Consider the following 15,080-nt stretch of genomic DNA (forward strand, 5'->3'; position numbering starts at 1 on the left):
CCGAGGTAGTTGTGGTATGATAACCGTGTTAATTAATGGGAACTTCTATAATGTGCTTCTAGTTAGAACAGTGCTTGATAAATCTTCCAAGAAATATTATGTCAAACTGGCCAGGTGAACCAATTCGTCCAATGACCACAGTTTTTCACCTTTGTTAATTTCAATGTTTTTTTTACCTTGATCATCTTTCATCTTATATAGTTCAGAGCTGCAAAGCATATAAACTTTTTACTCAGCTCTGTGAATGCCATTGGCTCGATGGATTCTTTGACAAAAAGTATAAACCATAGTTTATAAGCATAGAACTAGAGCATCATCATTCTTCCACTTTCTGAGTTAAGTTAATTAAACAATGCAAAACCTGATGAAACTTCACTTTAATTAAATAAAGCTACGGTTAGTGGTATGGTGAAAGCACATATTCTAAACAAAGTCAATTCATATAATATACAAGCTCAGTTAAGTAACTTTAAAACTGAGTTAAGCCACAGAGCTAATTCTGAACAATTACTCTCTCTCTCTCTCTCTCTCTCTCTATATATATATATATGCAGAAACAGTGGGGTACAGTGCATGCCACAGACTTTACAGACTTACAGTGATCACACACCATGGTTTACGTACGGAAAATTTAGTTTCAAAGTTGGTGTGTGTGTGTGTGTGTGTGTGAGAGAGAGTGAGAGAGAGTGAGAGAGAGAGAGAGAGAGAGGGAGAGAAAATGGCCATTAAATTTTCATGGAAGCTACTAAGCTAGAATATACACTTACCCACTTGATCGTCAAAAGCTGGTTTTTTAACCTTGGGTGGTGAACAGTTGAGTTGAGAGAGAGGCCTATAGTGGGCTCAAGTACTCTTGATTCTCTGTTTCTGACTAGTGGGCTAAACTTTATGCTCCCTGCAGTTTGTGGGTTTTTTTTATAAATATTTAGCTCAGATCCAAGTAAAAGCTTAGTCAGCCCACGCTTTTTTCAAACTCTACTTTTTTCTCAAGCAAAATCTTTGTCTCTCTTCCTACAAGAGACACAAAGACGTGTACCGCATAAAATATTCTCGACTCACACCAAACTCTTTGCCTTATAAATTAAGGCCAGTTGTGAGACAATTAAACCCATCAAAGGTTTTTCAATTTTCTTTGCCCAACCATCTCTCTCTCTTCCACCCTTTCTCCCATTTGTGAAGTGCTTAGAAAAGGAAAGTCATCTAGCTAGCAAAGGCTTTGGTTAGCTTAACTTGTTAGGCTTTTCCTTAAATAAGTTCATACAACTTGTCCCTGAACTAGAGACATGGAGATCAATGAGTTAACAGCTGCAGGGGAAGCGAAGGCCGGGCTTTTCTCGCGATGGTGGGGCTGGCTTAAGGCCTTGCCGGGGAAGTTCAATACCAAGGCTGTCAAAGTTGTAAAGGGCACTATAAAGCTAGGAAGAGATGACCCAAGAAGAGTCATTCACTCTCTGAAAGTGGCTCTGGCTCTCACATTGGTGTCCTTATTGTACTACTGGAGAGCCCTTTTCGATGGTTTCGGGGTTGCAGGAATCTGGGCTGTTCTAACAGTAGTAGTGGTGTTTGAATTCACTGTAGGTAAGTTAAAAAATGAAAATGATAAAGATATTGATTGAAATTTCTTTCAACTTATTGATCATGTTAAACTAAAAAGTGTACTTATTATTTTTGTTTTCCTGTGTAGGTGCAACCCTCAGCAAAAGTTTAAATAGAGGTTTTGCAACATTACTGGCTGGTGCTCTAGGCGTTGGAGCCCAACACTTAGCTAGTCTCTTTGGAGAGAAAGGAGAGCCCATTGTGCTTGGGATCTTTGTCTTCCTGCTTGGTATATATATTTGTACACATGAAAAAAAAAATTGATACGTTGGGTAATGGTTATGTTGCCAGATATCTGACATGTTAGGTTACTAGATGGACGACATATTCAGATAAAATTTTATCTAATTGACGGTCCTAATCACTATCTCAGAACATAACTAACATGTCAGATGATCTGGCAAGAATATTTCTCATGTTATAGGCTTTGTGTATACAGAAACAGATACTGCTTACTAATGCATGCAAGTGTTTTTATGGTTGCAGCTGCAACTTCTACATTCTCTCGGTTCTTCCCAAGGATCAAGGCCAGATATGACTATGGAGTGTTGATATTCATCTTGACATTCAGTATGGTAACCATATCGGGGTATCGTGTTGAAGAGCTCTTGGAAATGGCTCATGAAAGACTCCTGACAATCATAATAGGTGGAGGAACTTGCATGATCATATCAGTTTTTCTTTGTCCAGTATGGGCTGGCGAAGATCTGCACAAGCTGATAGCTTCCAATATAGAAAAGCTTGCAAACAGCCTAGAAGGTAAGCTAAATTCTATAATTGGCTCTAGTTCCTTTTTTTCTTTTTTGGTGTTCAACATGTTCAAAGATTAACTGAGAATGAGGAAATTAATTACAGGATTTGGAGGTGAATATTTTCAAACACCTAAGAATGGAAATTGTGGCATGGTCCCCAAAAATGAGGACTCATTTCTTCAAGGATATAAGAGTGTCCTCAACTCAAAAACCACTGAAGAATCCTTGGTGAGTACTAAAGCATCATTTTTCTTCCTTACGTACCTTGGCATGAAAGCCACTAACATATATATAGGTATACTAGCTAGCCATTTCTGATATATAGCAATTGTATAAATGTACAGGCAAATTTTGCAGCATGGGAACCAAGACATGGCCGTTTTAAATTTCGCCATCCATGGAAGCAATACTTGAAGATGGGTGCTCTTGCCCGGCAATGCGCCTACCAGATCGAAACTCTAAATGGCCACATCAACTCAAATGTACAAGTATGTATCAAATCTTCATACTCTTAAGGGTCCATGATTTAATTAAAATATTTAACAAAAGAAAAATCAATATTAATTATATGATCCTTGCAGGTTCCACCAGAATTTTTACAGATAATTCAAGACTCCTGCAGAACAATGAGTATTGAGACTGGAAAGGCCCTAAAAGCATTAGCCATAGCAATCAAAACCATGAAGGAACCAAAACATGCTTGTGAACATTTGGAGAAGTCCAAAACTGCAGTCAAAGACCTCAAAACTGCTCTGAAAGCTGCATCATTGGAAAATGCAGACATCCTTGCAATTGTGCCAGCTGCAGCAGTTGCCTCAATTCTAGTTGAGATTGTCAAAGGTGCAGAAAAAATTTCCAAATCAGTTCATAAGCTTTCTGAACTGGCACATTTCAAAAAAGTAGTGGAGCCCACTGTCTCACCAGAGAAGCCACAGTTACTTCACAGGGGAAGTGTAAATCCTGTGCTTTTAGATGGTGAAAGTGCCCATGTTATAATCACAGTACAGGAAATATTAAACATGGCACCTAAAGGCCCAGAACCAAAGTGAGGAAGTGTAAATATTTTGTTACTCTGACATGTAATTGGGTTGAAAATACTCAACTTGTATACTTTTATTTTGTTGAGTATGATGATTAACTCTGTTGTAATTTCACAAAAGAAATTGTGGGATTTTCATGGGGAAGGCATATTATCAATATTTCCCCATTTTTATATTCAATATTTTGTAACAAAAGCCTGCCACTATTTGCTTAGTAGAATGGGCAGAAGAAGAAAACGCAGTGCTCTTTGCTATCTGATGTCTTCCTCCTTTCAGAAAGGTACTTTTAAAAATAAAATAAAAAAAGAACTTTGATTTTAATATTAGTTCAAAATAAGAGTTCAAAACAAACTGAATTTGTCATTCTTACCTCCCAATGTCTATGAACCTTGAAAGCTAAAAGTTAAAAAAAGGACTCTCCAGAAGAGTCTAATTTTGGGTAATGCTGGACCATAGGAGCAAGGGAGCTTTGGTTTAAACGTGGAACCTCAACTTCCTTGGTATTAGAGCGGGTTAGCCCACATGTGAAAGCCCAACAGCCACACGTACTCCACGTCATACAACATGTGTTGTCCCAGTGTTAGGCTTCAGAATTTACCACACGTGCCGAGGCGTTTGAGAATATTAAGGTGAATATTTCCCACATTAGAAAGAAAGTTAGTAAATATAAAACTGAAGTGTAAACAATGAACAAAGAAATTTAAAGCCAAGGACAAAAAGCGTTGTTGTAGGGAACTTGTAGTTGTAATGGTTGCAGTACTAAACCATTGTTGAAAGTATTTATACTAGTATGTAGGAAGGTGGTGGTGTGGTAGAGGATTTCAAAATAGTAGGAAATGTGCACGTCATTGTTATAGCGAAGATTAAAGTTCCCTTCATTAATTATGAAATTTGAATATTTAAAATATATTGAAATTAATAATAAAACACATAAATTAAAGTAATATTTTTTATTCTATAACATGCTTTCACTGTGTGAATTTCTGTCACAAACGATGGATTCAAATAGTCTTAGTTTTGAGAATGATGAAAGCAAAGTGATAGAGTAGATCTATGAGCTTTAACAGTTGACACCCTGACTGAGAGGAAGTGAACCAGATGGAGGAACTGAGGAAGAGAAATGTCCATCCGAATTCCTAAAGGCCAAACTGCATATATCTTTATATATAGTTAGTGGGTTCGTATTGCGGGCTAGATGGCTCTTGCTTGGTTCTTAATTGCCTAGCAATTTCTGACCAAAGGCATGCATCCTGAATTTATTTGAACACACAAATGCACTCGGTAAAAAACCATGTTCTATACACTCGGAAGAAAACCATGTTTTTGTCACGTGAAGGGCCCAAAAAATCATTTTGAGGGTCCAACTTTTTTTGTAGGTCTAATTTGATTGTGCTTTTGTTTTATTGTTCTGTTTGTTGTATTGGATTTGTTTGTAACTTGCTAAGATAATGAAATGAAATCTTCATTCCTTCGATCGACTAAAAAAAAAAAGACCAATTCGCACCTTAAATCGAACTCAAAATCTGGAATCTCCAAAAGATGCTGGCTGGCCGGGCAGACTGGGATCATCGAATAAGTACCCCTCCAAATTAACCATGTGTGCATGCAAGCTTAACAGATCATCATTATAGGGGTTGAAATAGGCTCCAAGGGCCTGATATGAAGAACATTTTCAAGGTTTGATCTTTATGGGATTCATATTTTCTCAAGCAGATTACTGTTTATCAAGCAAGATTCTCAGATTATTCTGGTCTATGTTGATGACATTATCGTTCCACGCAACTCAGTTTCTTCTTGTTAGGCCTTAATCACTCAACTTGGAGTTGTTTTTCCTGTTAAAGATCTTGGCCCTTTGCTGCATGGAACTTCTCAAGGCATGTTCTTATCTCAAACCACGTCTGTGATCTGCTGAAAATGACAGACATTTGCCACCTCATCATCTAATCAGCCAACTCAGGGTCAACCGTTATTTTCTATGTCAAAGTTTGTTAGTCAATTGTCAATTATATAGTTAGGTATTAGCTAGTTGCTTCTTATCTTAATGTATTCAGCTAGTCCTTGTTATCTGAATTGATTAAATGAATTTCAGTTTTCATCAATCACACCCTTTATTTCCAACGTAGGTTAAGTGTTGGGAAAGTAAATCAGTTAGCTCTTAATTTTGTATTACTACTATTTTCAAAATTGGAAGAGCTCCAAAGTTCGTATCTATTTTCCGCATTGATAAGAAGAAAAAAAATATATCAAAAAACGATGAAAACTCACCGTGAGCGAGAGCAGCCGGCATTCCGGGCAAATGGAATACCATGATTTCACCACATTGGTGTGCCTGTAAAATGTTGATGTCGTATTAGCGTCTAACATGCATGCACTTTCCCTTTCCCAGGTGGCCAACAAAAGAAAAAGAGAAAGAAAATAAACAATAGTGCTTAGCGCGGAAGGCTTTAATACTTTTTAAAAATACTTGAATTTGAGGTGATGAAAACATGTCCACAGTACGCCTCTCAAACATTAAAACAACATAAGAGTTTGAGATCATGGTGGGATTTGGAGGTATGAGTTGTTTTTCTCTCCCATACAAGAGGGTGTTGTTGTCTTGTCCCCTTCCGAGAGAGGAGGGGATTAATTAAGACTGGTGTGTGTGTTCATGTTTTTTATATCCTAAATCTTTGACTTATAATCGATTCTTCATATTGAACATGTTTAATTTCTTGTAGTTAACCATACATCATGGGTTGGATAATCAAATTTGAGTTATAGTCATTGAAATCCATGTTTTATTAGGACTACTTTTCTAGGAAGCACTTTTACTCATGAGCACTGACAAAAGCGCTTTTATTATAAAGATGTTGAAATTTTTATAATAAAAAATCCAAGTGTTTTTTGAAAACACATAGCATGTGCTTCTCCAGAAAGCGCTTCTATGACCCATAAGTACTTTTAAACTTTTTTTTATCAAACGTTGTCAGGAGTGCTTCAGAAGCACTCATAAACATGCCCTAAATCTTCATCATTTTCTTAATTTATCACGTTCTTCTTTCTTTTTAAATGAGAACATCATACTATTACTCTACAATGAAAAACATTAAATACAGAAAGTCTATTTTTTATCTGCCTTGTATAACTAAATATCACATGGAATTGGAATCACCACCACCACAAGTCCTAGTTGATGTTGGATGTATAAACATGCACGTCAAATATATATATAAACATATATATGAACCTTAATATTTTATTTTTCCCATTTCAAGTGCTTCACTCACTACCAAAAGATTCCTTAACCAGGATCTACCATCACTACAAAGTTAATTAAGTCACAATTAGCACTACACATAAATCTGCCCTAACCATCTCAATTTAATATCCTTGTGTTGCCTTTTCCTAATGCAACTTGCTTAATTTTTAATATGAATCCAGACAATGTGATGTTAGCTAAAAACGTAGCTCCACCACCACTTATCAAGATCATGCTTTCATTCCTCATTAGGAAAAGCTAATGATGAAGTATATTATATCAAGCAAAATAAATATTCCCATTACCAAATAAATTAAATATTAGCTTGGTACATTTGCAGCAATTGATTGACTTGTATTAATATATTATAGATCTTTAGTATAAGTTATCAGAGGAGGCAGGGACAAAGTGGCTGCAATCCCACAGCTAAAAGACATTTCAGAAAGCACCATCAGAGGAATAATATCAGTTCAGTTTTTGGAAGGCTGCAGATAAATTATGAACTTCTTCTTTGTCTCTTATTTAATTAAGTAAGATTATTCAGACCCATTAGAGAGAGTTATTAATACATCCATGGAAATAGGGCAGATTCATAAGAACCAATGACGTGGTGCTGATGCGGGAGGGCTTTCTTTTTTGGGGTCATTAGATAGGGAGGGGATGGGGGAGTACGTATTATATTGGGTTGCTTTCAGATTGTCTTTTAGGTGAATCGAACTCGGATGCATTTAAAGAGAAGAGGGATATTTTGGCCTACTTTTCCACTGTGGTGCTACCCCCATGTGGTGCTGATGTGTAAGCCCTACGCTAGACTAATTTTGATCACAGAAAGCAAGCATATAATAAAATAATTAGTCTGTTGTATTTTGTTATATTATTCTTATCAAATTAGAGGTCAGAAATTGCCCCAGAAAGTTCTAGTAGTTTCAGATGCACGATGAGTCACTATTCATAGAAAAAGGAAATGGGGATCACATGAAGAACAAGGCGTCACCTTTTCAGTCTTTAATTTAGTTTGGTCATTCTGAACTCGAACTCCATTCCACTTCAGTGTACATTTTAATAGTTAAGGCGCACGTGCAACGCACGTACAAGTTAGAATATACCAACCACATATATACTATACCCATAATAATTGGTTCATCTAGAAACATGGTTTCATCTAGTTTGGAGCTTCCATTTGAAACATATCCAAAAATTACTCATTATAAACACAAATATAAATTTTTTACAAAGGCCCGTTACAGAAAAGCTCTAATGTGGTGCTGTTCTTGAAAGTACTTTTACAAAGGTTTCAACTATTATTATTTTATTTTATTTTTTAAATGTAAAATTGAATAGGGTGAGAGGATGGCAATAACGCCACTCAAAGTAATTTTCCATCTACGAAAGAATGTGAAGAAATTAATTATCTTATATTTGATAATATATATGCAGCGCTCAGCAGAGCATAGTACAATTTGATGACATTACTAAATATACTGGCAATTATTTTCTATCAACTAACATGAGATACAAAACTTGGCTACTATCTACCAAAATCCGTGCTCCAATAATGCATACAACCCATCCCTACAGAAAACAAACCTTCCTACCTAATAAGCTTAACAGGCTCCTAAAATACTATGTGTTAGTATTATACAGTCAGATTGGACCACTAATCTACTTACCAGCCATAAATTGGATTTTCTACATGAGGCGGCAAGAGATGAAGGTCTTTACAGTGTTGCTTGTCGTAGTCACGGGTTCCAGGTATTGCTCCTGTGCACAGTCGAAGGAATTCATTCCCAGTGAGACAGTAGTGGGCAAATGCCAAACCACCATCGACCATACCCGTCAAGCTAGGCACTGATGCCGACTTTGAGATCTTCTTTCCATTGCCTATGCTTGATTTTGCACCGTTGTTGTCTATATTCAAGACTTTATCAAGATCGGAGTACTCCATGAATCTCTGGGTAGCAGCTTCCCATGACAGATTGTATCTTTGCTCCGGAGTAAGGGGCTTAGGGTCACTTTCCATTGCTTCCTTCACTTTCGCAACAAAGTCCTCAGGTGTTTCATAGGTCAAACAATTAGGAAATGATCTGAAGAACTCATTTGATGGATGATTCGCACAAACTACAAATTTGCCCATGGCAAGAGCCTCAGCAGTAGCCGTGCAGAGTACATCACTAACACTGGGATTTATGAAGACTTTGTACCTTGAAGTGAAAAAGAGAATATTATTAGCAGGAGAAGGGGAAACAAATAACTAAACTGTATGTTTATGTTTATTTCTGAACTTAGTCAAATGTAAAGGATTTTAAGAATTGGTTCCTTTAGGCCCAAAAGTAAGGGGACAATGCATTATGCATGGAGATTATGCTTTTGTACAGCGGAGACCTAAAAGATCCTTACCCGTGAAGAGAATCATCTGCATGGTCTCTTCCTTTCAGAAAATTGAGATTCAAATCCAAGCTTTTAGCTGTACTCTGAACTTCATTGGCATCCTCTCCATTCCCATACACGTCCAACTTGAAGCCATCAAGGTTATTCTTATGCTTTGCCAACAAATCTATCAGCTCACGGTATCCCTTTGCCCATACCATCTTCCCTAAGAAATATGCTCCTTTTGAGAATGTTTCCTCTCCAAGTTCCCTATCTGCGGCCACCTTTTCTCCAATTCTCAAGAACTTGGGATTCACACCGTGGACATTGCAAATCACAGACCTAGGTAAATCCTGCGTGGCAGCTGAAAGGCGAAGAACCTGGACAAAAATCATATAAACAGTTTATTCATCAAATCAAGAGAAGCATCCCTTGGTCTAAAATATCTTTCTGAAAACTTAAGCGCCTAATAAAGTTAGCACTAACAACGCTACAACACATTCGAGAAAGAATGCACATGTAATCCAATGAATTGACTAATACCTTGTCGCAATATGCTCTTGTAACCCAATTGTTTATGTGCTTCACAAAGAATGCTTGGAGAGCTCCATTCTTCTCCCTCTTGATATATTCCAAGTAATTTGTGTGAACAACACCAACAACATGGTTAAATTTATCAGTCCAACGCTTACCATGATGGTACCAATTCAAGTGTTCTGGTTCTTCGAGGATGGCAATGTCAGCATCCTTGGACGGAATAAACTGAGAAGTGTCTCCAGCTGGTATAATGCTTCGCCTTTCTTTTGAAAACTGATATATAGCAATACCACATATCCATTAGCAACCATAATTTGATATGAGCAAAAATGTCAGTTGCATGGTTAAAGTCATTAAAATAATTACCTTTCCTGGATAAAAAGAGATCTTAAAGTCAGCCTTAAAGCCAACTCTTTCCTCAAGCCAGTTACGGATATAAGTTTCCTGCTCTTCTGGTGAAGTAAAAGTGACGTCGCTAGGATATACTATTTCTTGATCTGATTTACAAAGCCACGGAACCAATAATGTAACATTTTGTTTTGCAGACTCTGCAAGATATGCAGCACGAAACAGCGGATTCACTGCAGTTCCAGTCATCCAAGGAAGACTAGCAGTTGTGACAATAGCAACATGTCGTTTCTGGTCTGATGGGTCATTCTTTGCATGGTCTGTCCAAAACCCACCATCATAAGAATGCCCTGTGCTCTGGAGGACGCTGGCTATCCTTAAGTCTAATTCATCATTTATGTTTTCACTGTCTAGAACAGATGACTCTCCAGAAGAAAGGGGGTGCAGAAGTTGGTTCTTGCTTTTGCTACACAAGCTTTCCACTATTTTCTCACATACATCTGCAGTCATTTTCCCATTGTACATGTTCAGCGGTCATTACTTCAAGAAAATTGAAATCTAATTCTCAACAGGAAATATTTGGGCAGCCAACCAAGCCATTTGAATCTTGTTGTCTTCATTGCCTTTGTTTTTATATTCCTTTGTGGGTACTGTTGTTAGACAGTGATAGATCCTGGGCTACTTAACTTTATATGCAAGATAGATTCATGTTCATGATAAGGATAAGGATATCCACGATATGAGTAAAGAACAGTGCTTACTACCCCATGATTGATGTCATATGTTTTTTTCACTTGGAAATAGTCCAATTAAGGTTTGAATCCATAAGTTTCATAAACTACCCCAAACAATTACACAAAATTTGAAGTTTCAATACCCATCTAATGATTTAATAGAAGCATGAATGTTTCACTCTAGCAGAATAAATTACAAAAAATACAAAACAAAAATGAACCCAGACATTTATACAGTAACACCTTTAAACATAACTTACAGAATTACTTACTTCTTCTAACGCCAAGTTGATCCAGAAAAGGCTCAGATTGCCTAACCAAGCATGCCAAAAGTTCTGTCACATCCAATGGAGGTACTGCCTATCATGTAGAAAAAAGAAAAAAAAAAAGGGGAAAATTAGCATAGACATTACCACATATCAAAAGAAAACACAAGACAACCAAAAAAGAAATGCAGGGTAAATACCAACCTTTGACTCCTCAGGTTCCTTGTACATTGATTTCTGAAAATTGAAGAAGAAACGAGTAGCTGTAAGAATATGTACTGCTCATGTTTATTACCGCATACCAAGAAATAAACATTGATCATGGAACACAAGCACAAAAAAAGACTCGGAAAATTAAGATGTCAACTACAAGAAATATAGTGTCTTATTCCCTAAAAAGAATGGCTTTCAGAGGACAAGCAATATATAATTTGTTGGGCATCATTAGCATGGCTTTCATGAAATTGCGCAGAAGAATACATTAATTGAAAATCAAATTACACCTCACTTGCTAGATGGGAGCATTGTCTCACACTAGACGCTCAAGTGGAAGCATTTATTCCTAATCACACAGTGCAAAGGCATTGACACACACAGTTTTTTTTTAGTAAAACTTAAAGGATCTAATGTGCCAATTGTGGCTCTGAATGACATTGGACTCCCAACATATATGCATAACAAAGAACTACCCTAATAGTGTTTGGCATTACAAAATTCAAAGTAGTTGATCAAAACGCCATACCAGTTCCAGCCAAACTGAGGAATGCAAATAGGAGTCTTTTTATATAAATAAATAAATAAAATAAAATTTGAATGCAAAGCTCTCTTCCATAATTTCAGAACCTTCTCTGAAGGATTTTGTTCCATACCTTCTTATAAACAAACAATTATAAAAAATAAGTCAGCTCTGTCTCTCAACTTGTTTTTTCATATTTTGTACAGGAGAACTTAGTAATTAGCTATCCAGAGGTTCTATGTTATGCCTCATGGGGTCAAAGCATATTCAACCCGTTGGTCTCTACCCTTGTTCAAAGTAGGCAACCCTAATATACTCCCCCAAAAATGTACAAGGGAAGTAAGCATACAACCACCAAAACACAGCATCTCACCTATTTGTATCAGTAATATTTGCTTCCACCTGAATCCTATCAAATGATTCCAATACAACTCCAGTCAAGATTTCATTTTTTTTCAAATTTTCCTCCTGACTACTACCAAAACTAAATTCCTGCTGAAGTTGAACCACGAACATGAACCAAATAAAATCTAAAAAGAACAGGGAAAAAATCGATAGAACCAAAATACAAAGTTAACAAATTAAGTGCTCAGAGCCAAAAGCAGCATATTAAGAAAGGAAGCTAGAGAGAACATACCAAGCTGGATTTGAATTTCTCAACAAACTCACTATTCTTAAACCCACCAAGAAATTCTCGCTTCTCGAACTCTTTCAATCTCGTCTTCAACGCCCGAATTGGTTCCCAATCCTTATTAGACTGCCTTTCCTCATCCTCAGCCTCGCCGTCTCCTTTCCACTCACCCCAAAACTCACTAAACTTCAGAGGCCTCCCCCTCCTAACCCTATCAAATTCCATAACCCCATCCCTGTTCTCCCCCTCCGATACCAAAGCATTCTTTATCGCGGATAAATCGATCCGAATCCTGGACCTCGGGCCCCACTTCTCCAGCACCTTCTTGCTGAAGTCCGGCGACGAGTACACCCTCCGAAACTCGGAGAGCTTCGGCTGCAGCCTCTTGACGAAGTCTATCTCCGACCGCGGCGACGACCGAATCGCCGACGCCGAGTTGAATTTGAAGAGGTTCTCGAGCTCGCGGTCGAACGACGTCGCTAGGTTCTTAAACTCGTTGGCCCGGTGCTTCATCAATTGGAGATCCGCGTCAGCCGAGTCCTTCACCTCCCTCCACCCCTTCGAAATGAAGGAGAAGGCGTTGGAGGAGGTCGAAGCTTGACCTTCGCTGGCCATGGCGGAGTCCGAGCTAGGGTTTTGACTGTAGTGTTCGCTTTCACGTGTCAAAATTACACAGGCTTCGAATTGAATTAGAGGGTTTTCTGAGAATTTGATTCGTGAATCTTCTTCTGTATGCGAATTTGCGAAGCTACGGATAAAAGGAAAATACGGAGAAGCGTTTGGGGGGCTGAGAATTTAACGGTTGCTATTTTCGGAGCTTTCTGTTTCTGGAACCTGGTGGCACACGTGTACTTTCCAAGTAAGATGTGCACGTGACGACAAAACTTGAGGGTGATGACGTGGATAGGGGCACGTGATGTAGTGAGGTTGCGAGGCGTGATTGGCCGGCTTGGGTTCGCGATGAGAATATGCTGGAGGGAAGAATATGCTGAGGACTGGAAATTGAGGGTTGGGATTTGCGTGCACTGTGATTCGCGTATGAGTGTTATCAAGACCACGTGGCGGGAACTGATTGGGGGGAATATTTGCTTCGGTGGCCTAATTTCTTGTCCCGCCGTTCCTCAACGCAAGTATAGCCCCTGGCCTACGAAGAGTGTGGAATGGGCCCCAAATTTGATGGCTTATGATTATGACTTGAAGAAATAAAAAACGAAATTTGGTGGGAGAATTTGCTAAGACGGTTTTGGATTGAGTAAAGTTAATGTCCAAATTTTGTTGCATGGGAGAATTACATGGATCTTACTTTAAAAATTATTTTATCAGTAATTTATCAATTAACTATTAATTTAGTTATACTTATCTTCTCAATGTTCCAAATTATGTCGGAAAAAAAAAACACCCAAGTTCTAAATAAATCACTTGTTTACTTTTTGGGTTTGTTACATTTGAGACAATCAACTCGTATAACTATATACTCATCGTAATCAATTACCCCACAATCTCCAATTGAGTTTAGTTGGATTGGCTCAAACTTTTGATGTGGTCTCAAATGGTCTTGGGTTTAAGTCCCTATGGTACCCGTGTGTGTGAATTTCCCCCTCCCCTTCCTAACTTTGACAACAACCAAAAAACAACCCACAAGCCATCACCACTTAGACCAACCCTTATTTAGAAAATAAATAAAATGTGATCACAAGTTGTGGTTCTTTCACGCCCATGTGAGAATAAGGCAACAAAAGATGGGAAACATGCAAAGAATGAGAAAAGTTCTCCTCAATTCAAAATGTGCTCAATTTGACTCTTCCCAAACTATTTGGCATTGTAGATACGGCATGCCATGCTGCGCCTCACGTCCCACGGAAATTCTAGGTACAAAATGTTTGAATCATGTGACAAAGCTTATGGTCATTCAAGGGGCACTCGTGTTACGAATTTGTATTAAGTTTCTGTAATTATTAGGGTAAATATTATAAAATCTATATTGTCGAAATCTTAAAAATAAATTTATTTCTAGCTCCGTTACTGGATAATAATTGCTTGACAATTTTGACAGAGATGACCGACTAGCGGGAACGGGAAGTTATCTTAGTCATCCCCGAACTGTTTGAAAATCGCATATAAAATTGAGTGGTTTGCTGTCTCTCTCTACTGACTGTGTGGGCTGCTGTAAGTGTGAACCCCACCTTTATTTGTCCCCCTGTGTTCTTCACCACCCATGTCAATGATGTCATATTATCATGGATTTTCCATGATCCATCACTTGTGGACCTGATCATCACTTGTTGACCTCAAGGCCGACTTCAACTCATGCCGTAGATTTAGATTAGGTCGACAAAGTTGTTATTTTTAGATGCAATGAGGTTGGTAAAGAAAATTTGGGATATGATTAAAGCATTTTCAGTTTCGTTTAGGTATGCTAAACAAAAAAGAACCTAATTTGATTTGGGCATACTAAACATCATTTTGGACCCAAGGTAAAAGGGTTGAGAGCCCCCAACCAAAAGAAGGAAGATCTTTTGGAACTTTGGGAGAGGAGGTTACTTGTTTCGGACTTCTCCCCCTCTTGCAAGAAACTTGTCCGCATTGGTCTCCTCTTACTCCTCATTCGTTGTACAAACTGAAAAGTCTATACAATCTCTTGGTTAAACAAGGATTCTTCCATGTAATATTAAGGTCACGTTTGGTGGTGTGATTGGAGTGAATTATTTCAATTAAATTGAACAAGTGAGTTTGTTGTTGTTTCGTGAACTTATAAATGTTGGGACTTCAATTATTAAATTGGACAGTAGTCCAACATATGTCTAGTTCCATTTAGAAATGTGGGACTCATAGGAC

General features: G+C 37.9%; 2 protein-coding genes across 2 annotated transcripts; one reads left to right on the plus strand and one right to left on the minus strand.

The window, feature by feature from the left end:
• Positions 1 to 1,136: 1,136 nt before the first annotated feature.
• On the plus strand, positions 1,137 to 3,580 carry LOC110763826 (aluminum activated malate transporter family protein). The gene is made up of 6 exons (XM_021966703.2): positions 1,137 to 1,578; positions 1,685 to 1,825; positions 2,083 to 2,355; positions 2,452 to 2,576; positions 2,693 to 2,836; positions 2,930 to 3,580. Exons 1-6 carry the CDS (start codon positions 1,284 to 1,286, stop codon positions 3,395 to 3,397), a joined length of 1,446 nt encoding a protein of 481 aa, XP_021822395.1. The 5' UTR covers positions 1,137 to 1,283; the 3' UTR covers positions 3,398 to 3,580.
• Positions 3,581 to 8,022: 4,442 nt separating this feature from the next.
• On the minus strand, positions 8,023 to 13,063 carry DGD1 (UDP-Glycosyltransferase superfamily protein). Its single transcript, XM_021966694.2, has 7 exons — positions 12,252 to 13,063; positions 11,083 to 11,115; positions 10,885 to 10,972; positions 9,897 to 10,378; positions 9,537 to 9,803; positions 9,024 to 9,373; positions 8,023 to 8,827 (listed from the first exon to the last, which is right to left on the minus strand). Exons 1-7 carry the CDS (start codon positions 12,858 to 12,860, stop codon positions 8,293 to 8,295), a joined length of 2,364 nt encoding a protein of 787 aa, XP_021822386.1. The 5' UTR covers positions 12,861 to 13,063; the 3' UTR covers positions 8,023 to 8,292.
• Positions 13,064 to 15,080: the final 2,017 nt, after the last annotated feature.

This window comes from Prunus avium, chromosome 7, assembly GCF_965620075.1.
Source record: "Prunus avium chromosome 7, drPruAviu1.hap1.1, whole genome shotgun sequence".
NCBI lineage: Eukaryota > Viridiplantae > Streptophyta > Magnoliopsida > Rosales > Rosaceae > Prunus > Prunus avium.